The sequence below is a fragment of the Pseudopipra pipra genome, chromosome 16, assembly GCF_036250125.1.
Source record: "Pseudopipra pipra isolate bDixPip1 chromosome 16, bDixPip1.hap1, whole genome shotgun sequence".
Lineage (NCBI taxonomy): Eukaryota > Metazoa > Chordata > Aves > Passeriformes > Pipridae > Pseudopipra > Pseudopipra pipra.
Genome location: NC_087564.1, coordinates 10,774,896 through 10,800,266, shown reverse-complemented (window position 1 = coordinate 10,800,266; position 25,371 = coordinate 10,774,896). Strand labels below are relative to the sequence as shown.

The 25,371-nt window shown below is 43.2% G+C and overlaps 1 protein-coding gene across 14 annotated transcripts in view; it reads left to right on the top strand.

Annotated features, from left to right (window-relative positions):
• The window catches only part of PDGFA (platelet derived growth factor subunit A), a 37,336-nt gene that overhangs the window by 960 nt on the left and 11,005 nt on the right, over positions 1 to 25,371 (top strand). For 3 of the 14 annotated variants that reach the window (XR_010434719.1, XR_010434720.1, XM_064673079.1), the window contains exons 1-4: positions 293 to 697; positions 1,126 to 1,222; positions 8,509 to 8,613; positions 10,733 to 10,920. Coding sequence is in view for 8 of the 14 variants with exons in the window: in XM_064673079.1 (XP_064529149.1) it covers positions 308 to 697; positions 1,126 to 1,222; positions 8,509 to 8,613; positions 10,733 to 10,920 (780 nt within the window). In the remaining 6 variants the exon portion in view is untranslated. Of the gene's footprint in view, positions 1 to 27; positions 698 to 1,125; positions 1,223 to 8,508; positions 8,614 to 10,732; positions 10,921 to 18,056; positions 18,184 to 19,834; positions 19,918 to 20,905; positions 21,020 to 21,126; positions 24,351 to 25,371 lie in introns of those variants that run through there. The other 11 variants (XR_010434717.1, XR_010434718.1, XM_064673076.1 and 8 more) reach the window with 11 other exon arrangements.

Here is a 25,371-nt window from a genome sequence, read left to right as displayed (position 1 = left end):
TGAGAGCGGCTCCCTGCGCTCCCGGTCCCCGGGGCACGGCCGCAGCCGGGGGTCGGGGCGAGCCGGGGCGGAGGGCAGCGGGGAGGGAGCGGGCTGCCCACCTGGGCTCCGCGGGCATCCCCGCGCCCCGGCCCCGCCGGCAGCGCTGCCCTGCCCCGGGCCCTGCGCGGCCGAGGCTTGGGAGCAAGTTGCCATTTCACGCATGGCAGAGGCGAAGGGGAATGACCGTGCATTCCGCTCCCAGGCTACTGGCTGCCCTTAAAAAATTATATATATGTATATAATACATATATTACATATATTATAAATGCATGGTAAAATATCCACGCCCCGCGGGTGCCAGCGGGCTGCGGCTGTGTGGGAGCCGAGGGTGCGCGGAGCCGCCCGGCCCGGCGCGGCCGCCCCCGCGGCGCCCGGCGCTGCACCGCGGGCACCGCCAGTGCCGAGGGCAGAAGTTGGGCGAATCCCCCCCCCACCGCCCCAAAACGCCCCTCCCCGGTTTGCGAAGCTCCCCCGGAGCAGCCGAGAGCCAGCCAGCCCGCCCGCCCGCTGGGGACGGAGGGGGCGCGGAGCCGCGTCCTGGGGCTGCTACAGGTGGCCGCGGTCGGGGCGAGCGCGGTGCTCGGCGCTGCACGGCGGCTGTAACTTTTCCCGGGACCGCGTCTGCTTGGCACTGGGAGCCGCGACGTGGGCGCTGGTAGGATGGCGGCGGCCCCGTGGGACGCGGTCCTCCTCCTCCTCCTCCTCCCCGGGTCGGGGGAGCCCGCGCCCGCGGGGGACTTGGCACCCGCTCGGGCGAACTTCGGCAGCCGCTGCCCGGGGTGGGCTCCAGCCGCCGAGCGGGGCGCGGGGGCACATCGCTGCCGGGCACACGCCGCCCCGGCCGGGCCGTGCGGGATCGAGCCGTGGCGCAGTCGGGCGCGCAGGCGGGGGCGGCGGGAGCGCTCCGTGGAGCGGGGGTGGGTGTGTGTGCGCGTGGGTTTTTCTCCCGCTTAGTCCAAACGCGTCCCGCGAACGTCCCGCGCCCTCCCTGAACCCCCAAAGCCCCGCCGCGCCGAGCGCCCCGAGCTGCGGGCGCGCCTGGCGGGGACTGCGCGGTGACCCGCGGTGTGTGTGTCTTTGAAGGAGGCCGAGATCCCGCAGGAGCTCATCGAGCGGCTGGCGCACAGCGAGATCCACAGCATCCGCGACTTGCAGCGCCTCCTGGAGATTGACTCCGTAGGTAAATTAGTCCCGTCCTCCTTCCTTCCGCGCCGTCGGCCGCCGCCGCCCCGGGGGGAGGCACCGCGGGCGGCCCCGCGCCCCGCTCCGGCCCCCGCGCCTCGGGGCGAGACCCGTGCGGGGACCCGGCCTCGGTGCTGGGCTTCTTGTCAGAAGGGAGGCGGCGGCCAAGGGGCCGATCGGGAATTAAAACTTCGGGGGGTTCAGGGTGGAGAGGGACCCAGTGACCCCCCGTGTTTTCAGACCTCTCCGTCTCTCAAGCGGAGAGAGGAATTTCCCTGAGGTTTGTTGTTGGGTCTTGCAATGCTCTGTTATCTTTAAACTACTGTCCTAGAGGTATTTAAAATATTTGAAACAATATTTATGAATGAAGTAATGTCTCTTCAAGCGCTGGGCTTTATTAAAAGGAAAATAAACCGTCCGCGCTGATTTTAAACAGGAACCTGCATATGAAGCTTACCCTGAAAAATACACTTTTTTTTTTTTTCTCCAAAAGAAAATAGTGCAGGGTTATTTTCTGCATCATTAGGCATGCAAATGGGTGTAGTGAGAACGTGCAGTTAAACAGATCGTTGCAGCAGTAAATCAGATCTAGAAGCACTGTATTGCTGGGTTTCTTATCATTTGGTTTCACTTGATGCACTTTGTTCCTGATGATTTCTTCCCTCAGTTGAGAGAGAAACCCGGCACCTTTGATATGCCCAAGGGAAACCTGCATCTTGCTGAAGCACAAACATGGAGAAAAATGAATGAGTTCTTGCTTGCATTGGTACTGGGCCATCTCCCTTTAAACCATATGCTGTGTATTTTTGTAAAGTCTGTGCCAGGTTCAATCACCTTCATTCAGTGTTGTAGGATCCTTCTAGAGTTTTAACTCACTGCTTTTTGTACAGTGCACTATTAATGAGCAGGAATGCATTATTTTGCAGGCATAGCTTTCAATTTTCATGTGATTAGGGAGCAAATGGTTTCCCATTACACTGAAAATGGGAATATTTCTCTAGAAGCACGGACACTTTACCATAGAGGCTAATTACTATTTACCAGATTGGCATCAGTTTAGTATTTTTGGAGAGTGGTGCTTCATCATTGTTGTTTATCACTGCAATTAAAAAACTTTCACAACAGGGAAGGGGTATGCAGTACGTATTTCCCCAGTGAAGGCTGTTTTGGACCAGACAAGTGCACTACTGCTAAAATCTTTTTCCCAGTGAACTCAGTAGAGTTGGCTGCTGTTGCAGAAGGGCTGGATCTGAGTGCTCACATTTTAAAATAATGCATGCTGCTTCTGCCTTTGAGTCAGGGTTCTGTGGCTACCAGAATACATTATTTTTTCAAATACCTCAGTGTAAGAAGCACATGCTTCATTTTTAAATACCACTTAGAAGGAGAGCAAAAGTTCACGTGGCTCCATTGCAAGAGAATCAAGCAGACAAGTGGAGCAATGGCAGGAGCTGAACAAATTGGTAGATGGAGCAGAAAAATTTATTTCGGAACATAATTATTTACCTCGTGGCGAATATTAACCAGGGGATGCAAGACCAAAAATGGAAGAGGTCAGCCACGAGTTTACCATTTCATTTTGCTGTTTTCTTGCAATTTGTCAGTTTAGAAACCATTAGAGAAACAAGACACATAAATATTTTACTATTTCAACATGAAACAGTAATTCCTTAAGACATGAACTCAAACAATATTAAAAAATAAAACCAAAATATTCAGCCTTTCACCCGGTTCTTGCTTATGTGAGTGCTCCCTTTGCCCATGTGCTGAGCTGTACTCTGAGCTGCACAGGCACGATTGGGTCTTTTCAGAGTAACCTGTCTTTACTACCAGCATTTGCATTTTCTGGGCACAGTCCCACGGGCTTTACTGTCATGAGTAATTCTTACTAAGGGCTTATCAGAGTGACTAATCAAACATTGAAATTGCCATGCTTTCTTCAGTAAACAGGATCAGGCCTGTTTACTATATTTAGTATTAGCTTCAATTAGCAAATCAAATGCTTTCTGGTTGTCCCTGATAAATTGATATTTATGAAATGCATTTCCTTAGGGCTGCAATTGCCTTTAGGGAAGGGCTAGATCAGTGAGGGCTCGTACAGTAGGTATATTTCTCTTTTATAGCATATACTCATTTTAAACTGAGGCTCAGAGCAAAATCACTCCAGTGACTGTTCTCTCCCTCATTTTAGTGTATGGTATTGCCAGTCCTTCTGCATGTGAGTAGCCCTGTTTAAACTCTGTGGGTGGACTTGAGAAGTAAGAATGATCTTGTAGGCTAAGAGTTTGCAGGATCAGGCATGCATGCAGAAAATGTCTGATATTCCTGAGTAACAAGGCGGAATCTGTGGAAAATGAAGGAAGAACAGTCATTTTCTCTCCTGCAGTGCAAAACATATATTTTTAATTGGAAAAGTAAGTTCTGTAAGTCAGAGTGGGCAGGTTTTTCTTCTATTCTGACAGATTTGGTCTCTATATTGTAGCGCAGAGATGACTGATAACCCCCTTCATAAAATTAGAAACCACACCCCCAGACCATCTGGCATATTACTTAAAGAAAAACACTACCCAACATTGTATTCAAAAAAGAAAATCCAGGCCAGTTTGTCAGAGCCCAGTGCTGCATGTCCAAAAAGGCAACGTGAAAATTCTCTCTTTACATCAGAAAACAGGGGTCTTGTATTAATTTGCTGTGGTTGGGACCCATCGGCAGTGGCAGAATTGCCTTGGCATTGAGGGAGAGCAGAATCTGACCCCGTTTGAAGGAGAAAGCGTGCCCAGCCCCAGGAAGTAGGCAGCTCTAGTGTGCAGAGTACAGTTTTACTACGAGCAGACTAAACCACCGAAACGGGGGCATTTCCCGTATTCTGCCTGTGAAGTTCTCTTCGGCTTAGCAGGGTGGTTTTTCTCCTCGCACTTCACCTCTCCCAGTCTGTCCTGTGGGAGGTAGAGTTCATTTCATCACCTATTATGTTTGCCTCCCGCTGGGAACAGATTTTCCCCCAGTCATCTCCCTGCGTGGGGAGAGGCAGGGCTGAGTGTGCTTCTTTGCATGGTTTAAGGGCATCCACCGCAGGGTCCCCTTAGGCCATGTGAATTTAACGGCCTGTGATTAAGAACCAGCAGAGCAGCTTTTGTTAAGTGGAGAAATGTTCTAAATTAGCAGTAATACTTTCATGGAGAAGCCTTAGATTGCTGCAGAGCTCAGTCTATTGGAAAATCTGCTGTTGACTTTGTGGCTTTTGGTGTGGTGCTCAGATGGAGGATGTTACAGTGCAGTGTGTTGGCTTTCCTTGCACCTCTTAGACATGATGAGAGGAGGGCATCTGCCATGTGTGTCCTGTGTTTTTCCTGAGACAGATGAGGGAATACTCCTCCTCCTTTACAGATGGTTGATCACATCTAGGTAAAAGAAAAAAAAAAACAACTAAACAAAACAGGATCCTGCAGGCTGTTACTTATATTTCCTTCAATAGATCAAAGTTGAAAACTTAATGACATCTATCTCTGCAGTTGGATGTCAGAAGGGCGTATTTTGAATCAGCCAAAAAGATCAAACAAACAGTCTGATGTTGCCTTGGGCTTTCTGGCTCTAGGACTGATTTGTAAGACAGACCATTTCTGTTTATTGTACCTTACACTGAATTCCTGAAAAAAAAAAGAGATAATGAGAATTTCCTAAACTGCTGCTGTTGGTACTAGAAGTCTTGGATCTGTACTTTCTGGATGCACATCAAAGTGACGTCTAGGAGGGTTTGTGTTGAGACTGCATGTATTGGGGGTTGTACCTCACATAAAGTAGTTTGGAAGGAAGATGGTAATGCAGAAGTATAAATTGATAAATATAAAATAGCAGTAATCTTAGGATGCTTTCCACATGCTTCTTCAGGGAGAAGAGTAATCACGTATTGGCAGCGTCACAGAAACTCTGTGATTTATACTCCATGACCCAGTGGAAAATTGCCAATCTGACAAAAAAGAACAATTTCAGCTACACTAATGGATTGACCAAGGCTAATTGCGAGAGTTTTTATGCCCATCATTGATATGTTGTCAGTACATAAAAGATTACAGAGAAATTTCTTGATCGGCTGCCACGAAAACATTTTTTATTATTAAAACGTTAAAAGAGAGCTGCATTAATCTGGCTCTGTGCAGCATCCTCCATCTTCACTTGGTGACAAGCAGTGTTCGATTTCTAAACTAAGAACCACCCGTTTCTAGGCTTTCTGCTCTGAGGCTCATTTTGTGAGGCGCTAAGCACCCATAAACTCCCATTTCCTTTGCTAAGAGCTCATCCTTATCCTGCAACTAAATCAGTACATTAGGGAGAAAAACTGATGCAAATTAGGTATCAGCCTTCCTTAAGTCAAACTAGAGAGTGCTATTTGTAGCATTGTAGTTTAGATGAAATAAAAGTAAGTCTTCTGGCCATACATCCAGGGTCCAGTGTGAGTTTCAAAACTAACTGGGTGATTTTTCAGTCCTGCTTGGGCAAGACTCCTGTTGACTTAGGGATTGCTTGAAGTGCAATGATTTTCCCATTGACTTCACTGGGAAATGGAATTTCTTCCAAATGCCTGTGGGGATCAGGGGGATGCCAAATGCCTTTAGCATTTTAGTGTCTTCTGGCTCCAGCCATGTGCTCTGTAATTCTGTTTATTAAGAAAAACCCAACATGGATGCTGTGTCGATAGAAATAATACAATTTGTGTTGCATAATGCACTGAGGTTTGACTGGAACTTGTTTTGCAGTCTGCTGTGCTGGCTTTGTAGATCTCTTTTTTTTAACCCTCACAGAAGAGACATGAACTTAGGAAATGATATACACGTTTAAGATATGTAGTGAGACAGTGAGATGCAGTATGAGCCAGGGGCCTTCTTCACCTTAAAAATCATCTTAGAAGCAACACATGGTCCTCAACGTGTCATTTTGCTTTGTAAACATGACGATGGAATGTGGCAAATTGCAGCTGAGTCGAGCAGTTATATATAAGCACATGGCTTAACATATTGGTTAGCTGATCATACTAGTCCTTTAGTCTAACCAGTTTCTTTAAACAAGACAGCAAGAAATCCATCATGGTAGAAGGGAGCTATGCCAGCGTGTTGAGTGTGGGATTAGGACCTGTGGCCCAGACCTGCCATACAGCTGGCAGCATCCACAGTTTCTCTTTTCAGCAAGGATGCGTGTGCCCACCAAGCAGTTGGGATTAGGGGTGTTAGTTTTGTGTTTAATCTCTTTTTAAACACTGTTTGCTTGTGGACAGAGATGCTTCTTGCTCTGAGCCTAGCTTGGATCTTAGGCTGAGCAGAATTCATGCTGCTTTCTTTTGAGTATCACTTCATTGCCTCAGATTGAGGGAGAGGTTATGACAACTCGAAGCTGCCAAAAAGGAGGTCAGTATGAAGGTGTTGGGTGGCTGAGTGCTAGGAAACAGAAGAGGGCTGGAGACACATCAGAACGGATCCTCATTTTGCATAACACCATTTGGGATCAGGTGGATGGCCTGGTGCCATTGGAATGGGATGTGGGAGACCTGGCTTCACTCCCCAGCTCAGTTGCAAACTTCCTGTGGGATCTCTGGCAAGCCATTTTATTTATCCCACTGATGAGTTTTCTGGAGTATGGGGTACAGTAAAAGCAGAAATAAAATCCATTAGTCATTGCTGTGTTACATTACAGGAGTGGGACTGCAAATAAGGCCCAATACCAGATAATTGGTCAGGTTCCAAAATTTCCCATCGAAATCTATGGGAAACAGGCACCCTACATAGGAAGTAGGAGCCAGTTTATTTGGGTAAATTGAGACTGGGTTTCACAATGACTTATTTCATACAAGGATCTGTTCAGCTGATAAGGAGAATAGGCAGGAGCGGTGGGTGATCCTGGCACTGTCTCTTGGACCTCCCATCATATCTTCTGTTAGCTACCTAAAATAGTATTTTCCAAGAAGTGATGATAAACCCTGAGGCACAGAGCTCTTTCTAAGGTGCTGAAGATACCGCTGTCTTCACATCTTGCCTGGCTCTGCAGGTGATTTCACAAGCTCCGTGTTCCTTAGGGCACAGTTTCTTGGAGGGAGGAGAAAAGGAGTTGGTTGGTTTGTAGACCAGAGCCTTATGATGTGTGTTCCTAGTAAAGCTGAGAGTAAAACAAGTTCCAGACTCACAGTCAACTGAGTATAGAAAAGGAACTGGAAGCAGGGAGTGTGACAGTGCAGAAGATGGGAGTATAGGATTTTGGTAGCTTGCAGAGAGGGTAGTTGAGTCCTGTGTGATATCCATTTACATTTTTTAGTGCACATCACAGTTTTCTTTGGAGCCAGCAGTGAAACCTTGAAACTCTCCAGTGATGTTACAGAGGACACTCCAAGCAGCAGAGTGCTAAAATCCTTAGTTTTGGTGTACTGGAATCTGTGTGCAGTCCTCTGTTTGCTTACATCTTCCTGATCCTCTGTTTGCAAATTGTGCTGGTCGTTTTCAAAACCCCACTGCATGGGACACGACCTGAACTGCTTCACTTAACAAAACCAAATAGTTGGAGCAGTTATTTTGTTGTTTTTTATGATAAATGAAATGCCAAGTTTTCCATCTTTGCTTTTTCTCATGGCCCTTTAACCCATGTGGTAGGCTTATTTAGGGAACAAGACAAGCCTGGATGCAGTCCCAGAGTCTGCAGTAGCTTCAGATGCCCCTCCAAAGGTTAGGATACTTCACAGGGGATTTGTTCTGCAACAGAGAGGCTAAAAGGAAACCCATGCTAGTTACTTTTTGCTTTTGATTCTGTCCTAGTGCTGCCCTGAAAACCAAGCAAGAGAAAATTTACAGAGGCAGCATTGTTGCTGTTGGGTCTGTAATACCATATTTTCTACTGTAGCCTCATACAAGAACTTCAAAATGCTTGTTAGAAACATTTCACATGCAATATTATTGTTCCTATTTCTACACCTTTCCAGTAAGAAAAGCTGTATTATGCCTTTCACATAAAAATGCAACTGTTTTACTTTAGATATGGTTCTCTGCCACAGTGTATGCACTGTTTCAGGGTAAAATGGATATTAGAATTAAATTGTGCATGCTTATACATGACATTTAACTATGTCTGTGTCTTCCCTGCCTTTTGCCCTTGCAATTGCATTAACAAGGGAGTATATTAGACTAATTGCAGTAGGATTTGGTCTTGTGCATATGAACGGCACAGATTTATATGTGTGGAACAGCACTGTAGAGACATTGATGCAAATAACATACCTGACATTTAATATTTTGTTTCCTGTCCTAGGATATGATGATGTTTCAGAAACAAACTTGAGATCCTATAGTGTTCATTCTGCTAAACATGTGCAAGAGAATCGTCCTGTGCCCATTCGCAGAAAAAGAAGCATTGGTAAGAAACAAGCTGTTTGTACTTTGGGAGTGAAAGCAGAGGGGGTGCTTTTGGTCAGCCAAGCAGGACATTTCACTGGAAAAATGTGACATGCACAAAGGGAAAAAAGGGCATTTCTGGTTTCTGCCTTTCTTTTTGCACAAAACGAGCCGTTGCCTGAGAAGCTGTCTTCTGGAGGATGTCCATAGGAGACAGACAAGCACAAATTCTTTACATTCACTTTCTTGTTGCAGCATGTTCGAAAGCTAGACCTCGGTTAGAAAATGCTGTGATATTCAATGTATAATTCATAGTGTGGGGAACAACTACAGCAGTGTGCCTTAAAAAACATCAACAGTTGGTAGAGTTTTCAGTACAGAAGCTCCACAAAAGGAAACAGCTTGACTCTTTATTCACAAGAAAAATACAGTTTATCCTAAAAATTAAAAGCCATTGATGGAAACGCCGGGACATTGATTTCCATCATTGCATAGGGCACCAGGCATGTTTACAGGGGATTTTATTCTTATTAAGCGACGATGACGGTGACCCGACAGCACCCGAATACAAATTTAAAGAGATGCTAGCACAGGGTTTGTATGCGACGCTGGTTCATCTGATGAGGCCTGAGTGTTCTGCCGTTCCCATTTGACTGTGGAAAACATCCATGGTCTTATCTGGGATGGGTGGTTCAGAGCCAGTCTATTTGTGCTCTCAGCTGTGGTGGTACGCAGCGATAGCGCAGCGTGCTGTCAGCGTGGATTGCAGTGTGAATTGGCAGGCGCGCTCGTCACACTGAATGCCTCCAGAGAACAGCGGTTCTGAAACAGTCTGCTACACTTGGCACCTTACCCTGCAAGGTGTTGAATGCCTCCCCGTAAAAGTCAGTGGGAACTGGATATGCTCAATAACTTGTGGGAGTTGCCAGCTATCTTGCAGTATTGGATCCGTTAATTTTCTTGAGTTCACGGCGCTGGGGATTGAGAAAAAGAATTTTCACTCTGTTTAGTCCATTGAAATGCATCTCTTTCAAAACTGAGCCTAGATTTTCACGTTACAGGCACAGGCCAGGCCTGAACTTCTTGTACTTCAGAAGTAACTGAAGAAGTGCAGGCAGTGTTCCAGTTCCTTGACACATCTAACCCAAAGCTATCACTGCTTCCACTGTAAGGCAAAAAAAAAAAAAATCCAAGCTGTCTTTGGAGAACTTATCGTCAAACAACTTGTCCCTGCGATTGCTATTTTTTGCTGGACCATTTTGAAATATCAGCTTGACTTCTTAGGCAGTCCCTAGGATGAGAATGATAACATGGTTTGGGTCATGACTGCATTACACAGTAGTACAGAACTATATAATATGTGGCTGAAGCTGTGATTTGCAGGCTCACCTTACCTGAGGCCCAGCAGGATTTGGTTTAGCTGCAGATTTTTTGGTCACGATACTCTTGTGGCTTTGCCTCATGCAAGAAATAATAAATTAAATGAAACCCACCGTGTACAAAGCTTTGATAACTTCAGTAAAAATTGCAATTGCCCTTTGGAATGGTGGATGGACCAGACTCCCTGATGTGGGAATGTTATGGTTTTGGAAGTGGAAACCCAAATCTCAAGCTGGTGCAGGTTTTCTCCCAGCTGAACCAGTTTGGGTATGACTCAGGTAACATCAGTGGAACCGCTGAGGTGTTATTTGCCACGTACTGCATGTTTGTGTGATACCATGTGTGTGCAGTGATTGCCACAGTGCTGGAAAACAACAGCCGCTGTTACGCAGTCTCTGTGAGGCTGTATTAGAGGGTCATCAAATCTGGAGGAGCCCCTGGCTTGCTGTCACTTCTAAAGAGCCAGGATTGTCTTATCTAATGGTATGTGCTCCGAGCTATGTCGGGAGCCAGGCCATTGTAAACCCTCATTTCTGGGCTGGGCTTTTGGGAGTGAGTCAAGCTTCTCCCTCGGGTAGCACACACACAGTTTAGTGGCAGGCAAATAATACTCAGCACCGACTTGTCCGTAACTGAGGGGAGCTCAGAACACCATCTCAGCTCACAGCTCGGGGTGCCATTTACGGAGGGTGCAAAACGTCTGCGTGCTGTGGGGTGAGAGCAGCTGCTCACCTGGAAGTGTGAATTTCTTGTGCCCGCAGAGGAGGCCATCCCGGCTGTCTGCAAGACACGGACGGTCATCTACGAGATACCTCGGAGTCAGATCGATCCCACCTCGGCCAACTTCCTGATATGGCCGCCCTGCGTGGAGGTGAAGCGCTGCACTGGCTGCTGCAACACCAGCAGTGTGAAATGCCAGCCGTCCCGGATACACCACAGAAGTGTCAAGGTGAGCAAATCCCGGCTGCAGAACCCTCAGAGGGTCCTCTTCAGTCCGAAAACTCCATATATATTCTCATGGCTGTGCCGTATGACCCGAATGTTCATTATCCATCCTCCCAGCCACAGGATCAGATAGAATGCTCCTCTCCGTTTTGAGTGAGCAGATGGCCTTTTCAAGTTACGTGATTGTTGGAAAATCTTGGGTTTGGATTTGATTTTCGCAGGATTCCCTTTAGGTTTTCTTCTTTTGTAATGAAAATAAAGTTGATTGTGTCTTTCCCATGATCTCTCGCAGTACAGATCTTAAAGTTAAGAAGATAAAATGACTCAAGGGGCATTGGACTTAAAAAAATAAATAAATCACAGTATGGAATGCTGTTTTCTTAATTAAATATTATGCAGCCTAAATTGGGCTTTTATATTTGACAACATAACACTTTTGATCTGAAAAAATGTGTTTCAAATTATCTTACCCCAGGGATAGAAGACTCAACAGCTTCATGCTGTATTTACTCATTAGACAAAATCCCTATTGCAACTTTCCAGTAAATATTACGTGAAATATTTATGTTCATTTGGCTTCACTGTGTTCTAGTTTTTATCAGTATTTAAACAAGTACTGTTGATCTACATCTGTGTGTAGGAGATTAGACTTACACTTAGCATTTATATTGTGAAGACTCTAAGTTCTTGTTGTTCTTGTTGCCCTGAGTATTTTGAGAGCAGAATTTAAAAAAAAAAGAAACCACCACACTCTTGAACATAAAATTGCCCAGCACAACACACTGATCACTGTACTTGCAATGGATTTCTTATTTAGAAAAGTGCTATTCACTTAGTACTGTACGTCCTAGACAGAAAATTTAGGCGCTGAAGCCATTTCATTGTTTTTCATATGTGCAGACGTGACTCTGAGCAGGATTTCTTTTTCTTTTCTCTTTCTGAATATCTGAAAAATATTTTCACATCCAAATAAGCCGGAGAAACATCTGAGCAGATTCCCTCAGTGTTTCCAAAAATAATCATACTTTACACTTGCTTTCTGCCTTTCCTTTGTGGGATATGCTTTGCAGAAACAATTAAAAATGAGTTAAAAATTGGGATCAGTAATTATTTGAGGGTTGAGAACAAACTGGGGAAGTTGAATGACTGCAATTGTAAGCCTTTCCAAATAGGAGCTAAACAGCAAAGTGCCTCAGGGTTTAGTGCTGTTGCCTTTGGGTTTGATGCAGCTTCCAGTTAGTTTTGTGTAGCAACTAACACATACAAAGCAGCTGGAAGTGCCCAGCAAAGAGTTGAGATGTGTATTAAACTTGCTGTTGGTACCTGTGTGTGATAGTGCAACCTTGTGCTTCTCTTCCTACCCCTGCAGTGATGGGGGAGACAAGAGATGAGAGAGAGAGGTTTGGCTGCCAAAGTCCCCCACTGCTGGGGACACCAAGCGTCCCCTAGAAGCTGCAAACTCCCCAACTGGCAGCAGCTTTGCAGGATGTCATTGCTGGGGCTGCTTCCCTCATTCACTTTGCTGATATGGTTGTAGTGCTTTTAGATTTGCATTCATTTTAGTAGGGCACAAGCTAAAAGTAGGCTCAGCTGAGCAGCTGCTTTTCGTGGCTGTGTAAATATATTGCCACCAGCAATATCAATATACGTCAGCCAGCTTTGGAGGACATTTTTTTTTTTCCAAGCTCCAAGACTGCTCCAAACGGTCATTAAGTAGCAGGGGAAAAAAAGGACAAGAGGTCAAGCAGGAACAGGATGTTCATTGTAAAGGTTGTAGGCTGACCCCACTGTCACACCAGAACACTCAGAACACAATCCATATTTATGCCCTCCAGAGTCAGATCCTCTTGTAGCTTTGATGTAATTGATGGTTTTCTGAGCCTTTTGCCAATCCTGTGTTTAGAGCTGAATGTCTGCTCATGCCATTAAGTAGCTGGCCCAGAGTGAGGGTCGCTGGAAAGGTAGGGGGAGCGGTTTTGGAGGGCCTTCTCAGCTGTTCTGCGGTGCAGTTGGAAAGCCGGCTTGTGTTTTCCCCTGATGTCAGACTGCATAAAAGCTCTCTTTTGATTGAACATTGAAAAGGCTTTCCCTGCTTCCTCCTCATTGACAAGGTAGTGAGATCATAGCTGGCCCATTCACACTAGAAAAATGTTCATCCAGAAAGGTCAGCGAGTAGGTTTGCATCATCCAACAGGCAAAAGCAGAGGGTGTTTTCTTTGTCTTACTGAGGGCCACTGTAGTCAAGGTTAAGAGACGGCTGTGGCAGTGTGGGAGGAGCAGCGGAGGTGCTTGCGTTGGGCATTCCTTTCTTGGGACGTGAGGCAAGGGCTGGAGGGTTGGGGGATGTCCTTACTTTGCCTTCACTGAGCTCTGGTCAGTGAAGCACCATTAATGGGCTTGTGGAATTGGAGCTGTAGGGAGGCTCCAAGCCAGGGGTGTGGGTGGAAGAGCTTCCCTGAAATGAGTCTTCTAAGATTTCCCTTTCATGGGGTGGGTTAGTGAAAGGTAGGTTTGCCTTGCACCATAACAGAGTGAGCCCATGAGAGCACAGCCTCCTGGCCCTAAAGGCATCTCTATATAGCAAGCTGCACTTGCACAGCACTGCAGAAATGAGACTGAAATGAAGAGGCTGGTTGGGAGTTGCTCTTTGATGGAAGGAAAGGATGCATTTCTCTCCTGGTAGAGTAATGGTGACAAGAATGGGTGAGTTAGGGGTGTTGGTGTCAGTTACAGAGAGATTTCCTCCTCTATCTGCAAAAGCATTTCAGTAACATCTGCAGATTAGTTGCTTCTGCCCAGCGAGATCAAGTACTTACCAAGTACCAGACTTGCTTTTTTTTGGAGGGGTTCTGAACAGAGTCTTTTGAAGAGGCTTTTTGTAGTGTTGAGCATGGTGGTGTTCTTGGTGGTTTTGGTCACAGCAGCATAAAATAGTTAATGTTACAGAGAAAATCCTGATTTTACTGCTAATTTTAAGTAGCCAAGCTGAACATCATGGTTGTTTGCTCATTTTCAAACTAAGAGACAAGAGCTAAATGACTCTATCTACCTTGGCTTTGCCTCAGGTTGGCCTTCAGCCATAGCCCTGCCAGCTTCAGCCATTTCTGCATATTCAGTGTTGAGCTAACCTGAGGAAATTTAACCTAGTATGTTCTTACAGTACAGTAATAGGAAAGATGCAGAGGAAGGACCTGGAAGGGAGGGAATGCAGGAGCAGCTCCTCAGTTGTCACTGGGGAGTTGTTCAGAGGTTTGAAGAGAGATGGAAAAAAATGCAGGAATTCAGAGTGAGTTGTTCAGCAGAGCTACCCAGCCTCTGAGGAGGTTAAAAAGGCCTTGCAGAACAAATGGGACATGTAGGTAAAATGGCTGTATGTCATGTTTGCAGGTTTAAGAACATTTTTCTTCAGTGACTTTCTGTCAGGAGGATAAACAACAGTTTGATTTAGCTGTGGCTTAACTGGCGATTACAACCAGCACTCGGTGGGACCTGCAGGCAGGACTTGGTATCAAAGGTCAGTTTAGGAATGGGAGAAACAAAGGAAACCCTGATACAGGTGAAGGCGGAAAAGCAGCGATGAGCCCTCAGAGCGTGAGGAGCCCTGGCAGAGGGCAGGGTCTGGCTGCTCTGCTCAGGGACACGGCACACGGAGACCCCACATCAGCCATTCCCTCTGGCAAGGGGTGACGAGTTTGCTTCAGCTGCCCCTGGACCTTGAGGCTTTTCTGAGGCAAGGATTTTGGCAGAGTAGTGGCCTGTAAATGTGTTTTTAGGATGGGTGGGTGCCAGACTCTGAGGCGCTGGGCAGGCACAGCTGGCACAGTGTGCCCTGGAAGGCACCATTCCAGTCCTGCCCTCCTGTCCCAGGAGCAGTGACTTGCCAGGCCCCACAGCAGCCCTGATGCCTCCCCAGTACTTTATTCCCTGTTGGCTTATGTCTTCCTTGTAGACAGGTTTTCCCTCCATCATATCAGCATGCATAATACGGAGGCAATATATTCCAAAAGGTATCCTCATTCAGTTGCTTTTAGGGTTTATTTCTCAACCAGTATTTAGCTGTCAACCACATGAGTTCTGCTGTTATGAGGAACTTTCTATACCTTGCAAGTTCCTGCCCATGATAAGGTTTGGCTTTGTGCTAGAGGTGTTTTGGACATTTCTGCTTGCAGTCTAGTTTTTTTCCTGCTGTTAGTCCCTGATTTCAGCTCTCCCAGAGCAGCTTTAAAAAAATGTGTTCCCATGATGTTTCCATTAGGCCATATATTTTTATCAGATTTTATTTTCATTTTTACTTAGCCACCATGCTGTATTGCAGGATGTAGACCTGGAGTCTACACTGATGCAAGGTTGGTGCCACTGATTATACACCATTTAAGTTAGTCAGTCATTTCGCTGCCTTTCTCTTGAAAAGTTTTTACATAGTGACATTTCGTGGGTCTGGAGGATCTGAGGATTTTTATTTTTGTTGCATTAGAGACAAGTCAAAGAAGCTTGTTGATTTGTGGAGGACTGACCACCTCGAGGCATTGGGTAATACACTTGAGACTAACTGTACAAGATAAACACTGGGGAGAAAAATACAAAGAAGAAAAAAAGATTTGTACACAAGGCCAGCTCTCATGCTGTTCACAGCTATCCCTGTTTCTACCCACTGAAAATCTGACCTGCAGCCTTCATCATTGTAGATCAGTGCTGTGTGTGGCAGCAGCATTGTGTGTGTTAACAGGTGACACAACCACTGCAACTTCTTTGGTTTGTGCTGCTTCAGTTTGAATATTTGCAACATCTTACAAAATGACATTGCTTTAACTTGTGTAGCATGAAGGAGGGCAGTGTGGTGGATTGTATTTTAACTGCAGCGGTAAAAAACAGCTTTAAATTGCTGCATAAATTAATTATGATCCTCTTCAAAGTATTATCTTTTTTTTTTAAGTGTTGTTTAATACCAAATAGCCACAGGAACTCCATGTATCTTTCAGTTTGGAAAACCAAGCAAAACAAGGGCAGACTTTTAAAAGCTTGATTACAGTTTATTTTTGTTGCGTGTAATTTTCAATGAGACTGGTTTATTCTAACAGCTGTAATAAGCATGGCAGATCTGAAAGCTGTTTCATGATTGCTGGGTCTCCTTCTTTGTCTCTGATGATGGAGGTGTCTTAATTACTGTTTGTTTTCATAAATTTTAAGGATTAGTCATCCTTTGATGCCACATGACTCAGCTGTACCATACATTTTCAAATCTTTGTGTTCAAAGGCTGGATGTAGTTGGGTTCTGATAGGAGATTTTGAAACATACTGCTTCAACCCATACCTAGTCTTTCAGCTGAAGTGTTGTATGTCATGGCTAGCTCCTGATCTGTTTATATGGAGATCTGACAGTTTTGGAATGTACCTTTTAATGTGGATACTTTTTTATTGTATCTGTCTCTGTAAGTTTTGTTTGCTCGGTAAATGAAAATCATCTCCAGATCCTGTTGACACAAGGGGCAGTGACTAGAACGTGGATCTGAATTCCTTGTTCCATGAAGGAGAAGGCAGATCTCCCACTGGCTTTAAGAAGGCCAGGATTTTGCTCTAGCTTCTGTCACTGTCATTCAGAGGTCCTTGACAGTTGTGTCCAGAGAGCCAGAAGAGTGTTTCTGGGAGCTGGGAATGTGATGGGTTTTTCCAGCCACCGCTCTCATTTTGTGACACTGTTCCAATTTTGGAAGGGCAAGGGAATGATTTTCATAGTGTGGAGGTTGATTTGGAGCATTAAATCCCCGTCAAACACACAAGTAAACCATGACTGGGAGAGTCTGGTGTAATTGTGGATGCTTTATTTGGTAGCAACAGGAGCTTTTGGCTGGACCAGCCTTTATGGCTTTGTCATGTAACTTTTGTAGAGACAACCAGCCTATCCTGTCCTTCTTCTTCCTCATCTCTCTTATTTATGCATCCATGTGATATGTAGTCATCTTGTTTGCTGGGACAGCCACATTGCAGTGCCCTTTTGTCAAAGGATGAATAGGACTGAGAAGCCATGATTTTGTTTCAGTGATTTCCATTTCAAGCAATTGATTATCACTTAATCTGCAGTGTTCAACACAAAACTACACACTGGACCCCTTACAAACTCTCTAGGACTCTCTTTGCCCACATAATGCCATATTCCCTTGCACAGCCATAACCATCACACCCATTACACTTAGCACAAGTCAGTGCCCAGCCTCCCACAAGCCATTTCAGCACCCCAGAACATGAGTGTTCCTGCCCTCTGTGCCATTCCTCCTCTCCTGGCTTCCAACCTGTTGGTCAGGATGTCCTAAGGTTTGGCATCCCCCCGACCAGTGTCCTTCTGTTCTGCATTGGTTCCCTTCAGATGAGAGACCAGCGTGTAGCCGGAGCTGCTCCAGCAGCAAGCTCCTTCCTCCAACCTCACCTTGCCCTCCAGGCTTTTTTGTTGTAAGGATCCCATAAATGGAGCAGTGCACTTGGAAGCAATTGGAAAGACTGGAGAGGAATAGTGTGCCTGCCAGCAATCCACAGTAAAGCCAGAGGCTGTATCCAGTTTGCAAGTGGTAGTTCCCTTAGACCTAAAAACTATTCATGGGAGTTCCTGTAAACAAGTCCTAGGTTGTTGCAGGAAGTGAGAAGGAATGGGATTGCTGCTCTCTGAGGTGATACTCAGATCCTGGCTATGTAGAGTTGAGGACTTCACATTCAGAAGGCTCGGAGACACCAATTTGTAAATAATAAAATGAATTACAATGCCTTCACTGTCAGCCTTTAACAACATGTACAGAAGATTGTGCTAAAAGTGGCAGTTCACAAGAACAACCACTGATTTGAATCCACGTGGAAGTTTACTGTGATATGTGTGAAAACTGAGTTGCTTAAAACTTCAAACCAAAATGAATGGGAAATTGTTTTATCTCTTGGGGGAAAAGCAAATGGTTTCAAACTGCTGAACTTGAGTAAACAAATAGTCTGTGCAATAAATAGCTACACGATGCACAATTAAGATAAAGGATGATTAGTATGCTAACGTTTTGTATGGGTTTGGCTACATTAAAAACAGAGGTATATAGTTATCTGTCTTCAGTTCTGAACTATAACCATGTTAATGTGTCTCAGTACGTACCTCATCGTATTTTATAGGTGGCAAAAGTGGAATATGTTAGAAAAAAGCCAAAATTAAAAGAAGTTCTGGTGAGATTAGAAGAGCATATGGAATGCACCTGTACATCATCAAATACTAATTCAGATTATAGAGAAGAAGAAACTGGTATGTTTTCCTTTTATTTTTGCATTAATGCTGATTTCATATGGACCTTATATTTTTTATTAGTAAAGAATGCAAAGCAAATGTTGCTTCCAGTGAACTCAGTAGAGAAGCTCCCAGCTACTTCTCTGTGTGTTGAGGATGCAAAATTAGGGACAGTTTGTGCTATATAAGGAGTTTGGATTTCAAGTTTAAAGTGTATCAGTTCTCTTTAGGTTAGACTTTAAATAAATGTAAATGCCCAGTAGTATTCAGGTCTTGCTTCACTAAGTTAAAGGTTGTCATGTTGCAGCTTATTGGTGAGCTCTGTTGCCTAATTTCTTTAGACTTTGTGGAGACAGGGCTAAGTCTGAGATTTACTTGACCTTGGGGAAAATATTAATGAAATTAATGTAAAGCACTTCAGAATAAATTCAGTGTTCAAGGGTAAGGAGTTAGTTTTGTAACAACATTGCCCATTCCTGTTGTTTTCTTATGTATGTGTGGTCAAGAATTTGTCAGTTTTCACATTAAACCTAAATTTGTCTCATCAAGACAACATCTAAGTTACAATGGGGAAAGATTAATGGGGAAAATGCTTTTTCAATCTGGCTTTCATAAAATCATTCTAAATTGATCTAAAATCATAATCTAAAATCTTAGCTCAGATCTTCTTACTAGGGTGTAATCAATGCAGAGCTTGACACACGTATTAAGGAACCCCACTACAGCAGAAAGGACATCTCCCTTTCTTCTGTTACTGGTTGAAGGCAAACTCAAAAGTTTGTTTTTCACCTCTGCAGGAAATTTAAGGGTGCAGTAGATCCAGCCCAAAATTAACAGTCAGTGAGGAGCAGGTAAAAATAGGAGGAAAGCTGCCCAAAGGTGGATTTTGTAGGTGGCTGGGTAAGGAAGGGCTTTCTGTACTGTCTCCCTCCAGCATGGAGACATAAACCTGGTCCAAGCAAACTTCAGTTGCTATGAACAGAGCAGAAGAATTAGAATTTGTATAAAAGCAAAGTTAGACCTCTGCTGTGATTTTATTGGACATCAATTTATAATCTGAGCTGAGTGTTTAGCTGAAACTATGTGGAGTTATGAGTAGATAAAACCACATTTAAAGTGGTTCTTTTTGATGTCTGAATGGTTTGATGTATTTTCTATGTCTTCTATTTGGAAAAAAAAAAGTTTCATTTGATCAGTTTCACTTTTCCAAATTGTCTTTAACTGCCAAAGACTAAAGCAGTTAAGATTTTAAGACGAAAATTTTTCTTTCTGATACGTGTAAAAAATGGGGTAGAATTGTCGTGGAAAAATATAGATTTCTGGGATTTAATTACTGATAGGAACAAAACTTGCACCAGCAAGTGGATGGTGAGCTGAAAATAGCTTAACTCCAGAGCTGAAAGCAAATGTTGAGTACTGCATGGTAACAGTAATTATAGCTGGATCTTGGAAATGACGTATGCAATGCCAACTTCGTTTATTATTTCTTTACTTTTGTATAATTACTTTGTAAACCGAATGTCAAATCAGACGTTATGAAGTTATTACTTTAATGCAAAGGATAATGAGATTTCTTTGAAATGTAAACGGTTTGAGTATTTATTACTTCAGTGTTCAACGAAATGCGTTACCTTAGGGCTTTTTACCAGCCCTGCCCTTATGTTAACAGGAAGGCCTAGGGAATCAGGTAAAAAACGGAAACGAAAAAGGTTAAAACCAACATAAAACCTACTGGAACTATTTGATATTCAGGTAGGACCTATATGCTGAACACCCTAATAGCACAAGTACTGGAAAACTTAATCAAATGCCATCACTTCAACTTAATCACTGTTCAAAATCTTGACACTTGCTACCTCAAGGCTGCAAAGAGATTAGATTTGATTGGCTTTGATAATTCTACTTGCTGGTATTTTCCCTTTAAGCTCCACATCACCATCAGCATCTTACATTCTTTAGCTACTTCCTTTTCTTGCCTTTTTCATTTCTTTTTTATTGGAGGGTGCTAATACTTCAGCTTCTGAAATCTCAAGTTCCATTGCCTCTGCTTGTGTTTCATTATTATTGATTTCTGAGGTCAAAGCATCACATAATAATGCATGAATGAATTACCAGGTTACAAATTGTTGTGTTCCCAGTCCTTGGCTGTAAAACATTGAGTGTACATACAGCAAATACTATTATATGTGTGGCCATCAAACCCGTGTTCTGGCATGAACTGGGATTGATTGTTCATGCATCTGATAATCTGCCTACCTGGCAAGGAAGATGCTTAGAAATACCACTTTTTGTGTTGCAGGGCCCTGTGTTATTTACACCAGAAAATTAAGATCTCTTTTTTTTTTTTGGTCTGTTCAGTCTCAGTAGGATGATGACAGTCAGTCATCAAAATTCATGAGGTTTTCAGTGTAGTGAAAAACTAACACCCTCTCAGTGCAAAAATGACTGAAATCCTTTGGCCAACATATTAGCAGTGTATGATGATGGCGATACACATTCCAAATTAAATATGGAATTTCCATTTCTAAATGACTTGAAAGTATGTAAACTGCAGCACTTGCAACTGATTCTAGTATTTGGAGTGGGAATGATTTGGATTTTGCAGTGTATGTGCCTAACGCCTGGATGATGGTGAATTTAATTTCAAGCCCCTGTTTTTGCACATAAACTCCCAATGGCAGTTTTCATTTATACTGATGTACCGTTTCTGAAGAATGCTAAACTTGATATCCTGTTTCAGATTAACAGGTATTTATTGGGAGTAGTATGATAGAAGCAAAGATTTTCTAAAATTCAACTTTAAAAGTGAGCATGTAAACTCAATCAGAACAGCATTTAGAACTTCTTGTCCCAGGTTAGTGACTCTTCATGCAGAACAGTTTTTTTTTTAAGTCATCTGCTTCCAGGACAGGACCTTTGATTCTAATCATAGAGTTATTGTATCTTTTTTCTCTCCTACAGATGTAAGGTGAAAATAAGCTAGAAAAAAAACTTCTCTCTGGGACATGGATGTACATGGTTTGTTACATTCCTGAACCTACTATGTATGGTGCTTATTGACTGTATACTTTATTTGTTCTCCTGTGTGAAAAAACTGGCTCAAAAGAACACTTAATGAGAACAAAGAGACAATGTACATTTGTTTAATGTGACATCAAAGCAAGTATTGTAGCACTCTGTGAAACAATAGGAAGCTTCCCTGTCCAAAAAAGAAAAAAAAAATGAAAGAAAGAAAAACAGAAAAGAAAAAAAGACAGTTGAATGAATGGAGGATACCAAAAGTACTCAAAAACATGACAAAAATCTAAGTGAATAGTGGATTTCTGTCAGAGCAGTCAACGGTGCTTTACGTCAAGAAATGTGCCTGCGTTCTTGATGAAGATGGATGGACACTGGTGGACTTCAGGCACAAAAAAAGCAGGAATGTACGAAATGATCAAATGCCACGCAAACACTATAGAACAATACATCCTTGCTTGGTGGTGTTTTAAAAGTCTATACAAAAAAACCTTCTGGGGAGCCTTAAGTGGATTTTTTTTTTTACACCATAAAGTGATTATTAAGTTTTCTTTTTACTCTTTGCCTAGCTTTTTATTATCTCTCGGACTACATTTGCCAATAACACATATAAAAGACTGGTATAACAATAAGCAGAACACAAAACATTATGGTATTTCTCCTAGTGGGATGCAAACTAATGAGATGTATTAAAATAAAAATGGTATACCTATGCATAATTTTCTAGACGTTTCTTGGTTTATGTTCCCCAACCTCCCCCGTAATTTAAAGCATTACATAAAAGAAAAAAAAAGAGAAAAAAAAAGAGAGATGTGCGTAAACAAATCATAGGCTATCCATGCAAAAATCTTCTTTTTTTTTTTCCTTTAAGACTTATGCCAGTTGCCTACTAGTGATATTGTGTTAGCAATTGTCATTCTTATCAGTATACAGATACTTTTATTTCACATGTTGGAGCTGTGTGAAATGTACAAATTCTTGTATCTGCATTGTATAATGTCATGGTGGCATGGGAACTACCTTGCTGCAAATATTTGAACAAAACCTAAAATTCTTTATTTTTGGTAAAATGTTATGCTTTATGTGTATTCAACAGAAATATGTGTTTTTGTAAAGGTGAAGTTTGTATTTTTATCTAAAAATTAACAGTTTTATATACCTGAGAAAGCCTGCTATGTTTTCTTGAACCAAAAAAAAAAAAAAAAAAAGAAAAAAGAAAAAAAAAAGCATTTTGTGGTCATATTTTTGTAGTAGAATAGCCCAAATAACATCAAAATCTATTTTAATTATAGCAGGGCAGATAAAATACTCTGGCAGCAGCTCCTGTTTTTTCAAAGTGCCAAAGGATTAAATGTTCAGTTCCCCTCGGATTGCGGTGGGAGCCACATGGCTAAATCCTTCTGTATTGCTTTGGAAATTTAGGGCTGTGCCAGATATGACATGGCTACTCACTTGGCCAAAATCACTGCCCCACCCCAGTAGTTTGGATTATGTACCCTTTGTTTTATTTGGATTATCACACTGGATATGTAAAATGAACTACTGGATTCTTTTATTGTGAAACATCTACAAAGAGATGAAAGAGTTTTCTTAGTTTGGAACAACAAAAAAGTTTGTCTTGAAGACAGTTTTTCCACTCAAAAATATCTTCAAATGTGAATGAACTGCAGAACCTTAAAACAACAAAAGAGAGCAAGATTTTTAACCTTTCCACTTCTCTAAATATAGTTCAAACATTCCCCTCCTGTTCCTGTAGCTATGTCAAATTTCAACCAAACAAAGCAATGTTAGCTAACAGGCATTATTGGCTTCAGATGCTAATGCAGAGATAGAGTTAGTCACCGTTCTATTTTGTGATCATTTTCCCAGTGTATTTGTTGAGCACCAAAACTGGAAATACATTTAACTAAGATTGTCTGTGCTTGTTTTCCACTAAGTGTACTGTTCACAATGTTATGCACATGAATGTATGTGTCTGCGTTTAAAAAAAGTGTATAAAATGTAATTTATATATTTATGTTTCAGTGGGATGCCAGTAATGTTGCTCCGTTCCTTTTTTTTGTCTAAAAGATATCTAATGAAAAAAAAAAAAACCAAACATATATCCATTAAAATCATGTAAATGAAAAAGCATTATGTGACCCACTCAGACACTGTGCAGGTGATGAAAGGATGTCAAAGTCACTTAAGTGGAATAATTTGAAAAACAACTCTTTGAGAGTCCTGCACTGGCATAAGAAGGTTGTGTTGGGATCTGTGGGCCGGCTCCCCTGGAATGACTCCATGGAGCATCCTGCAGCTCTGCTGATTTACATCACGAGGGAGTCTGGCCTTAGAGTAAAGTCTTGAAAACAAAGCCAACCGAGGGGCACGTGTTTTGCTGGTGCCAGCAAATAAACGTGTTATGCCAAATTCAGCAAACCAGGGGAGAATGAAGACTGAATGGAGTCCTTTCCAGTAGTCATTTGTTTGAGACTTGTGGTCTCGAGTTAATTTTGTTACGGGGAATGAAACGCACACGAGTCTTTGTTCTCAAGCACAGTGTTCATGTGGCATGCGGCAGAAAACACAGAAATCTCAGGGCTACATTCTCAGCTACTATAAATTGGCAAAACGTTTCTGACTTCAGCTGCCCCCAACCTAATTTACATCAGATGAGGATCCAGTCCGTGCTTTTTAAATTACAAGGAGTAGTGTCATGACATGAGCATCACTTCCTATAGTCCAGCTGAGATCTTACCCACCACCCTATCCAACGTTGCAGGCTGTGGGGTTAGTCCTTCAGAGTGGCAGATACAACCAGAGGGAAGAGTGACATTGCAGGTGGTGACACGGGAGACATTAATTCAAAGTTAAGTTGGACATTTCAAGGGCCATATCCTCAGCTGGTGTAAATCACCATCACTCTGTTGCCTGCAATGGAGCTGTACCAGCTTACACCACTTGAGGGGCTGGTCCCTCATTCTTGCTCATCCCTTCCACTCCTCGGTCCCGCAGGGATCCCGGGTTGTCGTGTACGGTCAGTGTAATCCTGTGTTCTCTAATACTTAAGCACAATAAGTGAATATAAGAATGAGTGTCAGACTTAACTTTGAATGTCCAAGCTCTGAAATGGTTTGTTTCACCATTGTGGCTGTAAATTAAACAGTTCTCTGTGCATTTGTGAATGCCGTGTCCTATCTTCTTCTGCTGTCTACTGGAGGTGGACTCCCTCTGGACTTGTAATGTGCTGCATTTGGAGTGTTACAGGGAAGGGTGTGAGCAGTTGGAGCCACAAGGTATCTGACTGACAGCTCTGTTATTTGTGGGCTGGGGGGCTAGTAGGGGGCTTAATGGAGCTGAGGATGATAGTTGTCATAAGTTGCTCTTCCATGCGATGCTGTAACACCTTGTTGGTTTTGTCCTTCCACATTGTAGGTAGTGATTTGGGGATAAAATGTTTTTCTGTTTCACATTCCGCAGCCACTTCCTCTTTCCAGGGATTCAGAACTTGTTGATCTGATTATATTGGTTTTTTGAGGTCTTGTCTGAACAGAGAATACATAGAGAGAGGACTGCCCCAAACCAACCTCTGTTGTTAAAATATGGTGCATGATCACTGATTCTCCAGTCAGTTCATTATGTTTAATTTTGTGCTTCATCTTTCCAGACCTTTCAGTTGCTTTTGTTGAGTGAAATCAAGGATCACGTGCCAGTTTGCTTTCCTTTTTTCCTCTCCTCTGCCCTCCTTGGCATCTACTTTATTGGACAGTGCACAGTAACTACAGGCAGTTGCTCCTCTCCAGCCCTGGAGGTTCCTAGGCAGCTCCACCACTTTGTCTTTGGGCTTAGGCTTTTTAATCTGCTTGGAACAGCATCTGTGGGTCTCCTCCCTCCAATGGGCTTCAGCATTCCAGCTGTGAGGTTCTCTTGCCTGTCCTTCTCAGGTCCATGTTGTCTTTCTGTGGTCTCTTTTCCAGATATTCTCTGCCTGACTTTCCCATCCCTCTGTTTCTGTCTCTCAGAAATTATTTTGCTTTCCTAAGATTTGTCTCATCTCTCTTATCTCAGGCCTCACAGAACAGCCTTTGATCTGTTTGTCTCTAGTTCAACTGCTTTATCTGTGTGCCCCAAGATCCTGCATCCCACACCTATAGACCTATAACTGACCCACCCCCACACACATGAAAGACAAATGCTGTTGTATAG